This window comes from Pimephales promelas, chromosome 4 (genome assembly GCF_988280905.1).
Source record: "Pimephales promelas chromosome 4, fPimPro1.hap1.1, whole genome shotgun sequence".
Lineage (NCBI taxonomy): Eukaryota > Metazoa > Chordata > Actinopteri > Cypriniformes > Leuciscidae > Pimephales > Pimephales promelas.
In genome coordinates, this window is record NC_142772.1 from 43,299,344 (window position 1) to 43,318,424 (window position 19,081).

A 19,081-nucleotide genomic window follows, 5' to 3' on the forward strand; every position below is an offset into this window, starting at 1 on the left:
AAATACATACATATATATGTAATGCACAAATATATTTCTCTGGTGCCATTGGCTGGTCTAAAGTTCAGTATATAAAATATAAAGTGCCAAATTTATGTGCTTAATACAATACGGTTTTTACTTTCGACGCTAAAGCATATAATGCTTTAAAGAAATCCACAGTAAATGGTACTATGCTTTTAATTCAAGTTAATAAAAATATCATAAATACATTCATTAAAAACATTGCACCTGAAAAATACCATTGAATTTTTAAATATAAAGTAGTTGCTACATGTTATGTTGAGTTAAAATCTTCACATAGTATGTTACAGTCATAAATACAGATTGCTATTGGATTCTCTGTGATATTTGAGAGAAATTTCAGCTCAAATGAGGCAAAAGTTTTCCAATTAAAATGGCACCTTCCTATTATAAGAACTGGGCTCTTAAAGTGAATGCCTGCTTTAAAAAAACTAAAAATACAATTTAAAAAAATGTCAATCTAATAATAACTTGTGTCTTTGTTGAAATATTGGTATAATATTCTTGTTTTGGCTGTACTTTAACAGGTAGAGGCTTCAAATAGTTTAGTGTGGGCTTTGTAAGCACCACAGATACACTGAATGCTGATGTTCTGCCTTTTCCCAAACCAAGCATTCACCCTATAATATAAATAATTGATATTTTGAGGTGTGGGTCAAGATTTCCTAACAGCAGACATGCATTCGGTTTGAAATGCTCTGCTTTAAGTGTTTAAAAGTCTTTAAAGGCGCAGAGGTGGATCCCCTGTTGCCTGTAGTAGTGAAGCACCAAAGGGTCCCTCAAAGTATTCAGCTCGTGCAGTCGGTCTGCAGACTGTGAGAAGTCATCTGGTCCTTCTCCACATCCACCCTGCTGATGTTGACTTGGATATCCCGGATGCACCATAAGCTCCGCTGTAACTGGTCGATAGGAGTCGGTCGCGCCGTCATCGGACGGTGTCAGTATTAATGGGGAAGTCACAGCGTCATCCAGTGAAGCTTCCAGCGCAAAGCCCAAAGCGCGTTTCAGGTTGGGCACAGACATGTTCTTACCCATGGTGCTTAGGCCCAGGTATACATCAGGCCACCTGAGGAGTCATACAAAGGATTTAGTGGATTGTGTTTATACTGTTTGTATGCTTATATGAAGGACAAAATCGGATATTGAAGACAAAAAAAGAAATCTTGGAAAGCAGATGCTGATCTTTTACAATGTTGCCTCACAAACCTAATTCCATGGCGATGAAAGACCTCGATAGATTCAAGGGCATCTTTTTTAACCTGGGTGTTGAAGTCTTGCAGATGTGATGGGAGGAAGGTGCAGGATTTAAGACCAGGTTCTATTGGTACCCGTGTGTAGGTGACCCCAAAATCAGAGAGAACTTGGGCGAACACCTCTCGCACCTCTGAAAACAATGGGGAAGACTTAAATATTAAAAGAAGACAATGTGTCAAGGAAATGTAATATTTGTATTCAGCAAGGGAACATTAAACGGATTAAAAGTGACAGTAAAATCATTTAAAATATTACAAAAGGTTGGTGAACATTAGTGACAACTGTTTCCAACCCCAAAATAAAGATTCCAAAAGGGGAGGTTTGCAGCGATGCCATTAAAGAACCATTTTTGGTTCCTCAAAGAACTCTTCAGAGAACAGTTCTTGAAAGAATCATTTTCTTCTTAGTTATTAGAGAATTCTTTTTCTAGGTTCCATGGATGTTAAAGGTTCTTTATGGAACCATCAGTGAAAATAAAGAATGTTTATGTTTAAGAGTATAGTGTAGTTCAAATAAAACACTGACACACAAGCGGACTGATTGGCAGCCATTAGAATGTATTAAAGGAGTAGTTCACTTTAAAAAAAAAACTTTTGCTGATAATTTACTCACCCCCATGTCATCCAAGATGTCCATGTCATTCTTTCTTCAGTTGAAAAGAAATTAAGGTTTTTGCTGAAAACATTCCAGGATTTTTCTCCATATAATGCACTTTACTGGCGAAAACAATTGGTCATTTAAAAAAAAAAAAAAAGTTTAAGTTTTATAAGCTCAAATGGTCGCCTTGCTCTGTTCTGTGATGCACGTTCGTGACTGTCCTGTTTGAACTCGTTCATCAAAATGAACAAATCTTTTTCCGACAGGAGACTCACAAACGTACATCACAGAACAGAGCAGGGTGAGCATTTGAGCTTATAAAACTTAAACTTTGTTTTTTTTTTTTTTAAATGAGCGATTCGCTTGATAAGACCCTTATTCATCGTCTGGAATCTTTTAAAGCCCTTTGAACCGTTTGCACTGAAACTGTCTTTTGCACCTTGAACCGTTTGGTTACCAGTAAAGTCCATTATATGGAGAAAAATGCTGGAATGTTTTCATCAAAAACCTTAATTTCTTTACGACTGAAGAAAGAATGACTTGGACATCTTGGATGACATGGGGGTGAGTAAATTATCAGCAAAAGTTTTTTTTTAAAGTGAACTACTCCTTTAATAGGCATTGATGTTTGCCTGTAGAACAACCATTGGCTCTGCACCCCTATACCTAAACTCACTACTTCACACTTATATGCACTCTAGAAGCGTGCGTTCTGCAAAGAGGCACAAAATGGCGTTCACAGACCATTCCCTGGACTGTTCCCTGCTGGTGGATTGACTCAACCCGAGCCGCTGAGTCTTTTGTCACTTTCAAGTAACGGCTAAACTAGGTTGAACTAGGTCGATTGCTTCTATTGCTCTCCTCATTTGTAAGTCGCTTTGGATAAAAGAGTCTGGTAAATGATTAAATGTAGATGTAAGGTGAAAAGGGTTGTTCGAACCGTTACCTGGCAGCACGTGTACATGCTGATGGCCGTCCATATGGTAGGGCATGTGGCCAACCAGTTCACAAAAACGATTCACCTGGGCTCTGAGCTCCACCTCCACCTTACAAACAGACAAACAACACAGGAAAACAGGTGTTTTAAATGGTAGTGTTGTGCTTGGCTTTAAAATGGTTTCATACCTTATTTATTTAAAGAATGTATATATGGAAAATTGGCTTATCCTTGATGTTTGCAAATAAAAAGGTTGGTTGCACTTTATTTTACAGTATGTGCACTTTCAATGTACTAGAAGTATCCTTACCCACAAAAGTACTAAGTAGTCTAAGGTAACTACATGGGTTAATTTAAAGTTTAGGGCTAGGTCCAGGGTTAGTACCTAGTTAGAGGTTAGTACATTGCATGTTCATGTGAAACAGGACTGTACAATAAAGTGCTAACAACAGGTTAATTTGTAACAAAAACATACTGGAAAAATGTCCTCCACAGCCCAATAACATCTATTAAAACAAAGCTTTATTAGTAAAAGAAAAGGGTCAAAGAGAAGGTGAAAATGGTACGTAAATGATGTTAAAATATTAGGGCTGTCAAAAGATTAATCGCATCCAAAATAAAAGTTTGTGTTTACATAATATATGTGGGTGCACGGTGTATAATTATATATATATATATATATATATATATATATATACACACACACACACACACATATATATACACACACACACACACTTAATAATATTTGAGAAATATTTTCATGTATATTCTGTATATAGAATTATATCATTATATTATATATAAATATTTCATATATAAATAATATTTTTTTCTTAAATATACATGCCTGTGTGTGTATTTATATATATACAAAATAATTATACACAGTGCACCCACATATATTATGTAAACAAAAACTTTTATTTTGGATGCGATTAATCATTTGATAGCCCTAAAAAATACTATTAAAATTATAAAAATTATGAAACTATATTTATTGGTATTTATTATTTGCATTTAGGAATTCTTGTTTTTCAATAGATAAAATTTCAACAATACCACACGAGCAAGAGTGCCATTTTCCCGAATATCAGCACGATTGTGATAATAATCCAGCAAGTAATCAATATTAGGTAACTTACATTTTAGACTATTTTTTTAAAAACAGAATATTGTCTAGGAGGGGTTTTTGTCTGTTTTGGCAATAAAAATAGTCCAAATGTGTCTCTGACGGTTTTAGTTTCATATTTAAAAGTATCTTATCAGTTTTTCCATCATTTAATTTCACTATATTTAACCGTGACTCTGTGACATTTGCGGCAGTCGATATATGACCACAAGAAACAATCGTGGACTTGATTTGATTAAGCTAAATGGTTGTAAAAAAAAATAGTCAATTTTTTGACTGTCATAATGAATAAATGGTAAATATTAAACAAAGATGTGAAACTCAAATATCAAGCGTGCAAAATAGACACATTCCACTATTATTGAACAAAAATATTGCATATTACATTGATTTTACTTAAACTAAAATAAAAAGTTACATTTCACTTGGTCAGTCCTTTTAAATGCCAACAACACAAGAGTGACTCCCAAATAAACAATACCAGAGGGTTACGTTATATCTCGCACCTGTGGCTGATAAAGCCATCATCCTGCAAGAAAGACTGTACGCACTTGCTGTCATTCCAACACGACATTACGAGATTGTTGGATAAGGATAAAGAATAAGGATAAACTTGTCTGGAGCTTTTGGAGCACTCCGTCATCGGAAAGCCAAGGTCTATTTGTATTCATATTGTATTAGCACTAATTCCTATTACATCCATTATCTAATCCCTCTTCTCTAACTTGTATTGCTCTCAATGCCTGATTGTTTGTTGTTTTCAGTCGAGATTCTGGTTATAGAGATTAAATATTATTAAATATTAAGTGTGAAATATGGTTTAAATTGACTCCCATGTGCTTTTCGGGTTGGACTGCGTGTTCATGTGTACCTCTGACATCTTGAGCTGACCACTCTGCAAAACTTCCCTGAAGCCCATCTTCCCATGGAAGAACCCATCCTTGTTGAGGATTGTTGAGCCCTTCAGTTCCTGAGACACTGGAAGACCCTCTGAGAGATTTGCATGGAGTCCGATGGGGATGCGATACCTGTGCGTGAGAAGCAGTGTTATTTTAGATACTATTATTGATTTTAATAATATTTTGAGTTAATTTTTTGTCTATGTGTTTCATTTTAATTATAGGTTTAGTAATTTTTTTTTAATAACTGGTATTTTTAAGTAACACCACAGACAGTGTAATCACCATAAGAAAATCTCAGAGTAAAACTGGGAGTTATATATACAGTATATTATAAAATATAATACACCGGTGTTTTGCCAGATGAGAAGTCTATCTATATATTTTTTTAATTTCTTGTATAGGCCATTTTGCAAAATGCAAACAACACTGGTCCAGAAACACTTCCTGTTTCAGTTTGTAACTGTTTTCTTTATTTCACATGTAAAGAAAACATCTTAAAGATATTTGTTTAACTTTTTGATTTAGTTTTATATGTTCTGTTGGTTGTGTTTTATCCCAGCTTTTATGTAGTGTTAAAAAACTGAAACAGGAAGTGCTTCTGGACCAGTGTTGTTTACATCTTGCAAAATGGTCTATAACTTTCATTGCTTTTATTTAGTTAATGATTTTAAATCCTTTCCGTTAAGCACTTTGAATTGCCATAGTCATAGTGTATAAAATGTGCTCTATAAATAAACTTGCCTTGCCTTTGTGCAAAGATATGAAGAGTAAATTACCTCTGTACATCTACACTGTAAATAATCTTTGGCAACAGGTTTAACAGGCTCCCATGTCATAAGGGAGAGTGGCACAATACTCAGACTAGGCTATCATATTTCATATTTATCTGCTTAAACCAAATGTAGTTTAGAGATCAGCTGCTTTACCTTTTGGCCAGGTCTGCCGCATGCTTCGCTGAGACTGCATGCACCAGAAGAGAGACATTGGAGATCGCACCAGCTCTGAAGCAATCCACGATTCCTTGATTTCTTCTCTCGCAGTAGCCAAAATCATCTCCCGTCACCACCAGCTTCACCTTGGGTTGAGGCATCTTCTCCTCGCCTTGCTGATGAAAAAGATCAACCAATATTGCTTTGATTGAAATTATACAGCTTTTTTTTTATTTTATTTTATTTATTTATTTACAATTAGAAGAATTTCTGAATTTCAGAAACAGAAAGTTTTTTTTTTACATAATGATAACAACTAACGGATCTTTAGATTTTACTACATTAAATTAATTGATAATTAATATACTATAAATAACAAATATTAATTGTTACCACTGGAGTTATATATGTATTTCCATATTTGTTTTAGGCTTTCTAACTGTAAAGATATTCATACTTGAAAATAAATTGCTGATTTATTTTAATGATTATTTTTATGCTAAACAGAATTCTAATTGGTTTTATTTTTACTTTTTGACAATAATAACAACTAATGTATAATTAAACTAAATTTTATAAATATTATTAACAGGGGTCTAAAAAATATATCGCAATACTAAAAATGCAACAATACATATCGTGGATAGTCCCCCTAAAATAAAAAAATTATGTGAGAAAAAAAAAATCAAGTTTTCAGAGTTTTAGTGTCAGTACTACATTGAGCTACTATATATAATGTTGATTATAATGTATTAAAAATGCAATGGGGGAATATTTGTGGGTCCTGATAATGCCAAATGTCTTATGTTACCAGTAAAAAGTGGCTGACATTATTTAAAATATATCTAGTCAGTGAAAGCGTGCAATATTCATCTACAATAACTCAGAATCTTCACAATCATTAATGTTTTTATTCTATTGTCACCAATCACCATTGTCCTTGGGTTACAAGCACCAAGTCCAAGCCTATTCATTTAAACCAACACTGTAATATCAATTTCGCATTTTAATCAACAGTACATTTATTGTTAACCTTTATCATATATCGTAATAATTTCGTATCGTGAGTTCAGTATCGTGATATGTATATCGAATCGTGACATGAGGGTATCGTTAAACCCCTAATTATTAATTAACGTAATACATTTTATTTATGTCAATAAAATTGTTTATTAAAATGTTGAGAAAGTAGGTAATCAATGCAATATAAGTTACTCTAGTTACCTGTTGTTTTGTGTAACTCGACTTTATAGTGACTCATCAAACGGTGAGGATTAAATGTAAAAATGCCCGGGGTCTACTTAAACCGATTATCGATATTTAAAAAAATAAAATAAATAAAATTCAAACCTAACACAGGTGAACAGTCTTGAAATTGAAGTACAATTCATTCACATTTCAGGAAACAAGATGACACGTCATGATTCCAACATCATTTTGTTTAAAGGCAAATCGAAAGGTCAGTTTTAACGCGAGTCTCGGTTGCGGGAAAGCTACTTATCACAACCGGGAAATCACCGGTGAATAAGACAGATCTAAAGTCTGCCTCCTTCACTTCATCTGTGTTAACACGACCAGCTGCCACTGCCTGCCCATGACCATCTACAGATCTACACAGCCCAATGACAAACTCGGTTTTATTAACGTTTAGCCGGGATTCTAAGATTCAAACATATACCTTATAATTTCAATGGGACGAAATCTGTTTTTTAATATACGCCTAGCTAATAGTAATAATGTAGTAATCGCTTACCCATTTTATTTCGAGGTTTTTGCCATTAGTCCATTTTTATACTGTACCCATCCAACACAGCGCGGAGCGACCAAAGCGACTGGCCGACTGAAGAAGACGTTAATGCAATTTCCTTTTCCGGAGTGGCAGCGCCCTCTACAGGATATCGATAAAACAACGCCACATGTACAAATCAAATAGGCCCATGTGCTGTAGTTTCCAAATCCTGGTGGATGTGAATATATATATAGATATATAAAGCATATTTGATGAAGTTTTTAAAAACGTTTAGCCTATATGTGTTCAAGTCAACAATCTAGAACCCCATTGAATTTTTTCTAGAAGTAATTTTTATGTGAGAGATCGTAGCCCACCTTTGAAGCTGAATTATACACAAAGTAGCCTATTTCTTATTTTAATATAGGCTGTTTTACACTACTCCTTAATATTCAAACGCACCCACCTTGTATTAGGAAGAATAGAGACTGAATAAAAAGTATTTTTGAGAAATAACAAAGAGTTCGAATAAAAGGCTATTGCAAACATTTATGGATTTTTATTTTATTTTTTGATATGAATTATTAAATGATAATCTCAAACATCATGGTATACTCACCAGAGCCATGATTCTGCTGCTCTCAATGTTATGAATGTGAAACTTTTCCTTGTACACAGACTTAAGGCAGCAGGTGTGACTTTGCCTACGTGTCTATAGAGGTTCATGAATGTTTTCCCAAGACACTTAACCTAGTTTAGAATTATGGAAAAAATTACAAAGATAAGAGAGAGAGAGAGAGAGAGAGAGAGAGAGAGAGAATCATGATCTTTGGCTCTTCAGCCACCTGACATAACAGCATAACAATAACATGCAATCCCTTAATTTATGTTCTAATAACCTGGGTTGTCGCTTGTGTTGGGGGGGGGGGGGGGGGTATGGTTGGTCCCACTCTTTTAACCCAAACACCCTCATCCCATCCCCAGAATGTGACTTTTTCTGAAGGGAAACCCCTTACACGTACCAATCACACATACAAATAAACTGCTAGTTTATTCTTAGTCTTATAGGACTACACTTTACAGTCTTGGCTAAACAAAGGGAAATACAATAAAAAAACATTTGGATACAAGGTTAATGAGGGACATTTAACCAAAGTTGGACTATGCAGGTTGTCACGTTGATATCGAAAAAAAAATAAGACACAATTTTCAATCCAAAATTGCTTGTAAATTTCACAATTGATTACAAAGAAAATGCAAAGTAACACATTGAATTAAAAGTGAAATTTGAAAAAAAAAAAAACACTACAAGTATATGCACGTTTGACTTTGTTTGTAGTTGTTTGTAAATTTACAAAAATGAATCCATATTGAAAACTAAAACTAAAATAACAGTAAACAAAAATAATTGCAACAATAATTGAACTACTTACATTTTAGCAGTTCTTAGAATAATAATGTTTGTATATGTGATTCTTGATATGATTCCGTTAACATAACTTTCAATAATAACTTATAACAAATATGTTTAAATGCTTTTTTTTACAGTCTATGTTAAATACCCATGGATACATTCAAATAGACTTTAGAAAACATTAATAAGTGTCGTAATATTTCTAACTATTTGAATGTGAACTAATTTATATTTTTATTTTTTAATCCACACCATGAGAACAAGAGGTAGCCTATTGCATATGATTTAAATGTGAACTAAGCAGAATGTAAGTAAGTTCACGTCACATCATCCTCGACCAATCACTGATTTCCGAGTGTGCGCGCGGATCACTTCCTTGTTTTCGGACTTGTCATGATGCGATTGGTTAGAAAGCGTGTCAGCGTTTGAATGGGGCTCGCCGTATCCATTTTTTGTGATGTACATAGACACTTGCTGTAACAATGGGACCATTAAGAGTTCTATCTGTCTTTCTAGGTTTAATTTTAGTATGTTTCATGTTTGCCCGATCTGGGGCCAGTGATTTGGACTCCAGCTACGTGACTTGTGGATCCCTGATCAAACTGATGAACACACGGCACAACGTCAGACTTCACTCTCATGATGTCAAATACGGATCAGGTATAAACACTCTCAGCATAAACTTTAACATTTTGGTTAACGAGGCCCTCGGATGATGTTTAAGTTGTAGTCGACCATTTAATATTCACTTTGAGCCTTTTATTCACTCATATTATTGTGCTTAGTAATAATGCCTGCTGGTGCATTAGCCAGGAAGCTAATGATGATTAGTAATATTTCCCATCGGTGATCAGCAAAGTACTGGATCTGCTTTTCTGAAAGCATTTATAGACTCTTATTCTGTCTCTTACCCAATGGTTTTATTTTTTTTGTTTATGATATAATATGTTTACCTGAAGAATGCATGTAATCATGACGACAGGTGCACTACAATATGCTACTAAAACAAAGGTAACATGATAATACCATTTTTGACGTGCAATGGTAATACTATGGTATTCCTTCGAGTTGCAAAAAGTTTCTAAGTTCAAAGTGGCATTAAATGCTTTAGAATTGTACTATTAACAAATATATATAATTATTATATTAATTTTATTATATATTATATATAATTATCTATATGTGTCTCTACATAAATTGACCAAAAGTGAATGTTCACCCTGAATAATAAAGAAAAATACTTAATTATTATTATTTTGATGATTATATAATAATAATAATCCAGGACCCTCTTGCAAAAAGTTTTATTTAGGGCTGTCAAACGATTAATCGTGATTAATCGCATCCAGAATAAAAGTTTGTGTTTACATATATGTGGGTGCACTGTGTATAATTATTTTATATATATATATATATATATAAATACACACACATGCTTGTATATATTTAAGAAATATTTTCATGTATATACTGTATATATGTATACATACAGTATATACATACTTTGATATATATATATATAATATATATAAATATTTGATATATAAATAATACTTTTAATAATATTTTCTTAAATATACATGCATCTGTGTGTGTGTATATATATATATATATATATATATATATATACATACACACAAAGGAATTGTACACAGTGCACCCACATATTATGTAAACAAAAACTTTTATTTTGGATGCGATTAATCGTTTGACAGCCCTAGTTTTTTTTAACCCTGATTAAGTAAAGATTAAAAATATTTTACTCAGTGGATTCAAATAGCAGGAAAATGTTCTATAATCGATTCTTGATAGGGTAATGTTTTTAGCCTATAACTTCTAACATTGTAATGAAAACAATAATTGGAATCTAAATACATGAAAAAGCTGGAGAAGTACTTCTCAGTGATATTTGATAACTATTTGTAAATATCGTGTATTGATTTAAATGTAATTTTAAAAAGCTACTGTTATATTCTCAGAATACTATGTAAATACAGTGCTAAATGCATATGGGATGTATACATCTATGCTCAAATTTACCAAACATTTTTTGACACGATACCCTGCAGGTAGTGGCCAGCAGTCAGTAACAGGCGTCGATTCGGCCGAGGATGCCAACAGCTACTGGCGTATCCGTGGGAAACCAGACCGCGTTTGTCAGCGTGGGGCACCCATACGGTGCGGAGAGGCCATCCGAATCACACACATGAAGACTGGACGCAACCTGCACTCGCATCACTTCAGCTCCCCGCTGTCTAACCACCAGGTACACCTGCACAATACTCTCCTAACTTAACCTGCATGTCCTGTAGTAGTTCTAAGTTGTAATTATAACTGTAGTATAGCATAACCCAGGTTATTACAAGTGGTTTTGTGTTCGCAGGAAGTGAGTGCGTTCGGTGAAAATGGAGAAGGAGATGATTTGGACGTATGGAGCGTTCAGTGCAGCGCAACGTACTGGGAACGTGACGACGCGGTGCGATTTAAACACGTCGGCACTGAGGTTTTCCTCAGTGTTACAGGAGAGCAGTTTGGTCATCCAATCAGAGGCCAGCGTGAGGTCCATGGAATGCCTTCAGCCAATCAGCATAACTACTGGAAGGTGATGGAGGGGGTTTTTATTCAGCCCAGCAGTGATCCCGTGAACCATGATGAGCTCTGATGATGCACCGTACTCCACTCACACATGCTGTGAAAACTTCTCTATTTAAACTTTCAGTTTCTTCAAAGTTTTACGTTTATTGGTCAAACTCCATTGTGTGTCGCAATTTTTGACACAACTCACCCACAAAATGCACATCACAGACAAAAAAAAAAGACGAAAAGGTTTGTTTTACTAGATTTCTTATGATTGGAATTTGTCTTTTTGTATATAAGGGAATAAAATGACTTTACAAACCAGGATTTTGGGCCACATAAATTGTGTATTTTGTATTATTTATATTTAGGATGACATATTACTAATAGAACACATTACATGAATAACTCGTACTATGAAATACTGTAGTAGTTCTGTGCACATGAATTATTTGAAATGACTGTTTCTGTTTTGGTTTACGTTTTTGATAAAACTGTAACTCCCAGTAGTTATTAGTTATCCTAATCATACTGTTTATGACCCCATATGTACATAATTTGGTGAAAGCGTAAATAAATTTTTTGAAAACGATAATACATTTTTTTTATTTCAGTTAAAGTGACTAATATCATGTTTACAGTAAGGTTCATTAGTTAACATGAACTAAAAATAAACAATATTTCTACAGCATTTATTAATCTTCGTTAACATTTATTCAATTACATTCACTATTTGTTAACATTAGTTAATGCACTGTGAGCTAACATGAACAAACAATGAACACCTGGATTTGTATTAACTAAGATTTAAAAAGATGAATGAATTCTGTAACAAATGTATTGCTCATTGTTAGTTTATGTTAGTTAATACATTAAATAATGTTAACAGACGAAACCTTATTGTAAAGTGTTACCCATGTTTTAAAAATACATATTTAAAAATTGTAAAAAAAAAGGTGGTGCATCATTGCGATGCATGTGAAAAATGTCTGAATCCTGCCAATCGCACAAAATTATAAATACTGCACACTATCTAGACTGTATTAAGGATTACTCTGAAATTGCAATTACCTTTCAAGGTGATGGCAAGAGTGTCACATTTCTGTTAATTTCCTCATTTTTCTGTGAAAGATGACACACAGCATCCAGATGGGGGCAGCATTGAGCTACAGTCTTGACACGCACTACATAATGTAAAAACGCTGAATAACTGTTACCAAATTAAAAACAATACTGTTTTGAAAGAAAAATGTGCTTAACGATAATTAATTCTTACATTTTTTTTAATAAAACGTTTAAACAATTTACTAATTAGCCAGTCTGATGCTGTGTCTATATTAATTGTTTATAGCCTATAAATTACTTTCAGGTTGGTTTCAATGCCCACAAAACAAATTCACCATAGTTTGCGACAAAACGTTTTAAAAGAAATATTAAAGATTCTAAAAGCTTCTTACGAAGAAGATTTCATATTCATTTGTTGTGGTGTTACTGTATTTAGTATCGAGCACGCTACTGTAGGTTGTATTTTCAAATAAATTTATAAAATTCTCCACGGCAGTATTAGCTACGTCACTAACGCTACAGTAAAAAATAAACAAACAAACAAAAACATTAAACGTGTATCTAAATGTTTTCAGTAAAATGCACAATAGCCAAATAACCTAACTATCTAATTATATATTTACAATTGTATAACCATAATAACCTCTTGCCTGATTGATTCTTTCCTGGAGATGTTTAGCGTTTGTGCATTTTAATATTTAAATCATGATTTCCCCAAGTAGGTGTCATTTCACTTTCCATTTCTCATCACTGTGATCTACCACTGATATCATAGATAGATCTGTGGATATGACATCATTAACTTTAACATGCATATTGCTTATTTATCCTACATTTGAACTACTCATATCTTAAGCATAATCTAATTTAATGTTTGTTCCTGATTTATTAATACATGAAGAGTTCAGATGCAAAAGCCTCTAAATGCCATTTGAAATTCTCTTCTTTAATGATGATTTTTATCAAAGTTGTATATTTAAGTTCAGTAATTTCACTTAAATAACAATTAATAGGTAATTATCATTGCCATTTAAGTGAAATCACTGAACTTAAATATACAAGCTTGATAAAAATTATCATTCTAGAAGAAAATTTCAAATGGCACTAAGAGGCTTTTGCATCTGAACTCTTCACATATAAATGTAAGAGTGATCAAGCATCTTTAATGTAGATAGATCTATTATTTTAATAAAGCCGATTTTAGGTTGCATAGCTTATTTTCCTTTGAGTTCCATCGCAAGTCACCATTTCTTTTTTATTACGATTTACTAAATCATATTTTTTTTTTCCCCACATGTGGCTGAAATGGGTTTCCATAGCAGGTTGAAGTTGAACCTTTGTATTTTGTCTTCCCAGAAGATGGCGACACAATGTAACGCAGGGTTTGGGTCAGTCACCCTGTAACCGTCATGAACTCCATAATCTTATAGTTTAATGGCCCGTATCAGCTAAACTGAGCTGAATCTGTATTGAAGATCCTTGTTTTTATTGTCTTCCTATTATGCATGACATAGTACTTTGCACTAAATGTGACGTAATTGTCCATTCTACATTAATTGCAGCTGTTTGTCGACATATTGTTACCACAACCTGTATTAGTGCTGTCATCATATCTGAGACGCAATCTTGATTGCAATGCCATACTGCACCAAAAGAGCCAATAAAACCGGATGATTTAAATAGCTCAAATGCATCATTTCCCAAGCCATCTATTGCACTCATAATTAAATCAATAGCTGCGTATTAGCATGGACGAGGCAGCCATGAAAACTCACTGAGCACAGGGTCAAGAGAAGACAAGCATTTAGGTTACAGCATAGAGGTGACCGAGGGCTGACCGTGCGAGTGACCAGGAAATTGAAGAGTCTGCGAGGTCGCAATATTACACTAAACCACTTCTGTGGGCAGAGAGACTGGAGCTGAAATTTGCTCTCAGAAAGTCACCTTGAATGCAGAATCATGTTCATGGCAATTTTAGGAATACAAACAGGACAAATGATAGTAGGCCCTATAGGCTAATTTTGTCATATTAGCAGTAAATTAATACAAATTCATTTTTGAAAGTGTTTATTACATTACACACACAGGGACGTTCCATTGGCATAATGGTTTTTATATGTGCAAATCGTATATCCTATCACACTAACCTGACCCCTAAACCTCCCCTAAAACATTGTTTAGTATGTTTTTTAAGACTCAGGAAATGTCATATATAGTAATACCAGTGTAATCATTATACAAAATTGATGTTCTCACAAATCATATAAACTAACACATACATTATTTAATTGCTATCTTTGTAGGGACTCTTCATAGTTGATTTTCATAGTATTTCTCTTCATAGTATTTTTATACTGCACAAAGTATTCTATCCCCTTCAACTACTAAACCTACCCATCACAGAAATACTTGCATTTTAAAATTTTCAAAAAAACAAAAAAACAAACATGACCTCATATAGGGAGCAAAAAATGTCCCCACGGGTTTTGGATATTGGGGACTTTTTGTCCCCATATTAGTTTATGAATATTCAACATGCATTTGGAGATACAAGAGCAGAATAAAACAGGGAATTAATAACCTGCAATCTTAAATATGGCCACGCAACTATAACACACACATATTTAAATTGTTTATGTGACCCTGGACCATAAAACAAGTCGCACGAGCATATGGGTCAAAATTATTGATTTTTCTTGTATACCAAAAATCATTAGGATATTAAGTAATATTAATATTAAGTAATAGTATTTTGTAAATTACCTACTGTAAATATATATATATATATATATATATATATATAAATTATAGCAAAATCACAATTTTCAAAATCAAAAAATAAATAAATAAATAAATAAATTTAAAAAAAAAAAAATCACATGATTTTCTCAAGGTTTCGATTTTTTCGCACAATCAAATTCCAGATTCTCAAATAGTTGTAACATTCGGTAAAATATCTGGTTTTGTGGTCCCAGGCAGGGTCACATATCTATAAATCTCATCTTACAATACTCTACCAGATAAAATACTGTTCAATGCAAATAAAAATGTATAGTCATGGCATCTCTAAAAATACAATAAATATTGTATGAATTGCTGCTATACACATAAAAAAAGACATTTAATTTCAAACACAGGCAATATACAATATTCAGTTACAGAATTGAAATAGAAAAAAAACACACAATTTACTTATTTAATGCATTCTTTTATTTTATTGAAGACTGGTTATGAGCAAAGCAAATCATAAAGAAACAAACACATGAGGTATACGGACAGATTAGTGTCTCAGCTCATTAAACCATGCAGGAGAAGCATGTCATTTGTGGTAAATAAAGGATAGGGGTGTGTGTGTGTGTGTGTGTGTGTGTGTGTGTGTGTGTGTGTGTGTGTGTGTGTGTGTGTGTGTGTGTGTGTGTGTGTGTGTGTGTGTGTGTGTGTGTGGTGGTCTGGTCCAGTGGACTGATGCCCTTTCATTATTGCACTGCTAGCTGCAGCTTCCACAGTAGTGCAACAGGGAAAGAGTGTCAGGCAACAGAGGGGTCAAAAAACATGCTCACACAAACAGGTCAGAAATCAGGTTCTTCCACATTATATTCCACACACAAAATAGCCAAATGCTTGCGAGCTATTTCAATAAAACACACGTCTTTGAAAATGCACCTGTCCGTCTCAGACCAACACAAGAAATTCTTTCCCATCCCTTTCATAACGCCCCTTTTTCAGACCTCACAGCGTCCATGTAACATTACATACACACTCACTCAAGGTTAACCTATTGATTATGGGATCATGATGACATGAACTAAATTATAACAATTTGAAACCCCATGGAGAGCTAGACTTTCATACAAACCAGTCGCATAATGAAATGTTGCATTTAACTTGCTTTGCATTGATTTAACGTTGAACTGGTATTGAAAAGCACCATCTGTGTATTTAAATTATTATAATAAAGGATATGCAGTTGATATGTTCAGCTGTCATATAGTACATGGGCATTTCAGAAATCACAATCTGCAAGCAAAACAGTTGTGTTAACATACCATTATATTAATAATAAATAAATAAATATGGCCAATGGAAAAGCCAATGAAATTAGTAACTGATTAAATGTATTGGAATATAGCGGTTATGTTGAGTGGTTTATTTTCATTGGGTCGAGGATTCAGCGCATGCATGTTGAGGTAAAATATTATTAAAAACATATATATTTATTTCTAAAGACAATGACCTGGCAACAAAAAAATAGTCTGAATAAAATAAAGTATAGCCTAAGTCTATGACTGTTGTTTCGACAGCGCATAGCATATAATTCATATTGGGTTTATATGTGATCATTGTTAACAGTGCATGATTCACTCAAGTGTTTGCACTGCTAAAAGCAAGCTGACTTTCACAGGTCACAACAAAATGTTTGTGGGCCATTTTGTTTTCACATTAAACAGGTGTTATTTATTGCATTTCAAGTGAGAGGGTTAAGAGCAGCAAAACCCCATTCTTTCGCCACAAAAAAAAAAGATTGACAGACTGAGCATAAAACCATTGCCCATTTTAATAAAAATGACAAAAGGACAATGACATCCTTGAATGTTCCTGAAATTGCAGATTACCCTCAAAGTCAAGACCCTATAAGCAATATTGCACTACTCCATAAACAGTGAAAAAAGCAGAGGCAATATTGATAGGGTCTCGCCTGCAAGATGCATTTATCATGATAATCACGCAGCACTTTAGGGAAAAGATAACACGGCTGTGCAAAACACAATATCAAGGGGTTTGAATCCATACATGAGCAGACTGAAAATGGTTCCTGCTCTACAACACATGATACGCAAACCTCTTTGTGACATCTGACCCTTCACATGCAGCGAGGAACAGCCTACAAACAAACCAGCCTTTATGATGCCAAAGTGAATGGCACAATGCCGTGCATTTCCGTAAGCATTTTATTTAAGCACAAGTTGTTTTTTTCCTGCTAATGAAAACATTTCATATAAAATGCAATTAGCAAAACTAATAAACTGAGGTTTTTACATATTTGAGGTTTTTTCACCCATGTAATCTTTGGGTAAAGATCATTGACGAACATACATTCATGTACCATGTCATATTTTTTCCAAACACATCTGCCATTTTAAATGGGCTACACTTAAAAGCTAGCATCTTCAAGATAACTAATGACAATATATGTTTGCATGCCATCAGTAAATTCACCAGTTCTTCCAAAGACACGCTTATGGACTGACTGGTTTTCAGATCTGAGAAACGCTGGCTGGAAGGCATAGGCCCTTTGGTTATCTGCGTCTAAAAGCAGTCTTGGTGCACTGCAATTCCACGCATACCAGCTTCTGCCTTGGAGTATAACGACATGCTCCAACAGGATAGTTTTTTCTCCTTTGGGAATTTCACATTGAACTCACATGCATGATCTTACTTGCCTCCCTCGGTAATAAAACACGTTAAACAATTTACCAATCAGGTTTCATGCAGTGAAGTTACAGTGAAAATGTTGAGTAAACATAACAGGCGCACTAAAACATACGAACGATTCTTGTATCAGCTGACCACACTTGACCAGTAAGTTAGTGCTCTTGTATAATAACTTTACGCGCTGTACAGTAGCTAACGTTAATGTTATGCAAACGCGCACTAGTTCGGAACTAGCGATTATATACAAGTTCTGATGCGATACCAAATCTGGAGGTTAAAAAGAAACTTACCACCAGAAGGTGCCCTCATATGAAGCTTCAAAGCCCACTAGCTCAGAGCTGAAACAGGATCATGAGAACAGAGGAGTTGTAGGCCTCAGTATGCTATATAGTACCCTGTGAATGCGCTGCGCATGCGCGTTGCTGTATGTAGCGCAACATTCCTCATACACCCAGTTCAGACCGGTGTGTCTCAAGCCTACCTTCTGTTGTGTAGCCCCTATATGCGGGTCAAATACTAATTTTCGGGATGCTAAAAAAGGAGAAATCTCTAGCCCAAAAAGGTCTAACTTAAAACACGTGGACTAAGTTTGACGTTATCATGAATTTCTTTAAAAAAAACCTTTATAAAATTAAATTTCTTCAATATATATATATATATATATATATATATATATATATATATAGGAAACCAATAGGCTTGATGCACAACATTAATTTAAAAAAAACTAACTAAACTAAAGTGTCTAGTGGTGTAACCATCAATTTCAAAATATGAAATAGCCTACTTTCCTAGGCTAGTGTGAATCCACATGAATGTAAGCTATTATATTCAAAAATATTAAAATAATTATTAATAATAAAATTCATGATTTTTATGTCATGAATATAAAAAGGTTTTATTATCTAATGGGTTCGTTTGAACAAAGCTGAATAATGAGTGCATTTTTACAAATAGCCTAAATAAAATAAAAAAATGTTAACCTTGTCACGGTCAATTAATGAGGGTCTACTTTAAATGGTTCTTCTCTGTGTTTCTTGTCACATGACAACAAAATGGTTCATGTATTTTGGTTAAGACCGTTTATA

The 19,081-nt window shown here is 34.0% G+C and overlaps 2 protein-coding genes across 2 annotated transcripts; one reads left to right on the top strand and one right to left on the bottom strand.

The window, feature by feature from the left end:
• Positions 1 to 164: 164 nt before the first annotated feature.
• Positions 165 to 7,677, bottom strand: ydjc (YdjC chitooligosaccharide deacetylase homolog). The gene is made up of 6 exons (XM_039658367.2): positions 7,529 to 7,677; positions 5,773 to 5,951; positions 4,816 to 4,972; positions 2,822 to 2,921; positions 1,231 to 1,408; positions 165 to 1,090 (listed from the first exon to the last, which is right to left on the bottom strand). The coding sequence occupies exons 2-6, from the start codon at positions 5,934 to 5,936 to the stop codon at positions 736 to 738; spliced, it is 954 nt and encodes a 317-aa protein (XP_039514301.2). The 5' UTR covers positions 5,937 to 5,951; positions 7,529 to 7,677; the 3' UTR covers positions 165 to 735.
• A 1,626-nt stretch (positions 7,678 to 9,303) lies between these two features.
• sdf2l1 (stromal cell-derived factor 2-like 1) lies at positions 9,304 to 11,822 on the top strand. The gene is made up of 3 exons (XM_039658368.2): positions 9,304 to 9,578; positions 10,988 to 11,184; positions 11,302 to 11,822. The coding sequence occupies exons 1-3, from the start codon at positions 9,401 to 9,403 to the stop codon at positions 11,578 to 11,580; spliced, it is 654 nt and encodes a 217-aa protein (XP_039514302.1). The 5' UTR covers positions 9,304 to 9,400; the 3' UTR covers positions 11,581 to 11,822.
• Positions 11,823 to 19,081: the final 7,259 nt, after the last annotated feature.

Coding starts and splice junctions, on each gene's coding strand:
- ydjc (XM_039658367.2), bottom strand. CDS start 5,936: ATGCCTCAACCCAAGGTGAAGCTGGTGGTGACGGGAGATGATTTTGGC. Junction 4,973..5,772: donor GCGGCAGACCTGGCCAAAAG/GTAAAGCAGCTG, acceptor TCTCACGCACAG/GTATCGCATCCCCATCGGAC. Junction 1,091..1,230: donor TTTCATCGCCATGGAATTAG/GTTTGTGAGGCA, acceptor ATGACTCCTCAG/GTGGCCTGATGTATACCTGG.
- sdf2l1 (XM_039658368.2), top strand. CDS start 9,401: ATGGGACCATTAAGAGTTCTATCTGTCTTTCTAGGTTTAATTTTAGTA. Junction 9,579..10,987: donor TGATGTCAAATACGGATCAG/GTATAAACACTC, acceptor GATACCCTGCAG/GTAGTGGCCAGCAGTCAGTA. Junction 11,185..11,301: donor CCCCGCTGTCTAACCACCAG/GTACACCTGCAC, acceptor TTGTGTTCGCAG/GAAGTGAGTGCGTTCGGTGA.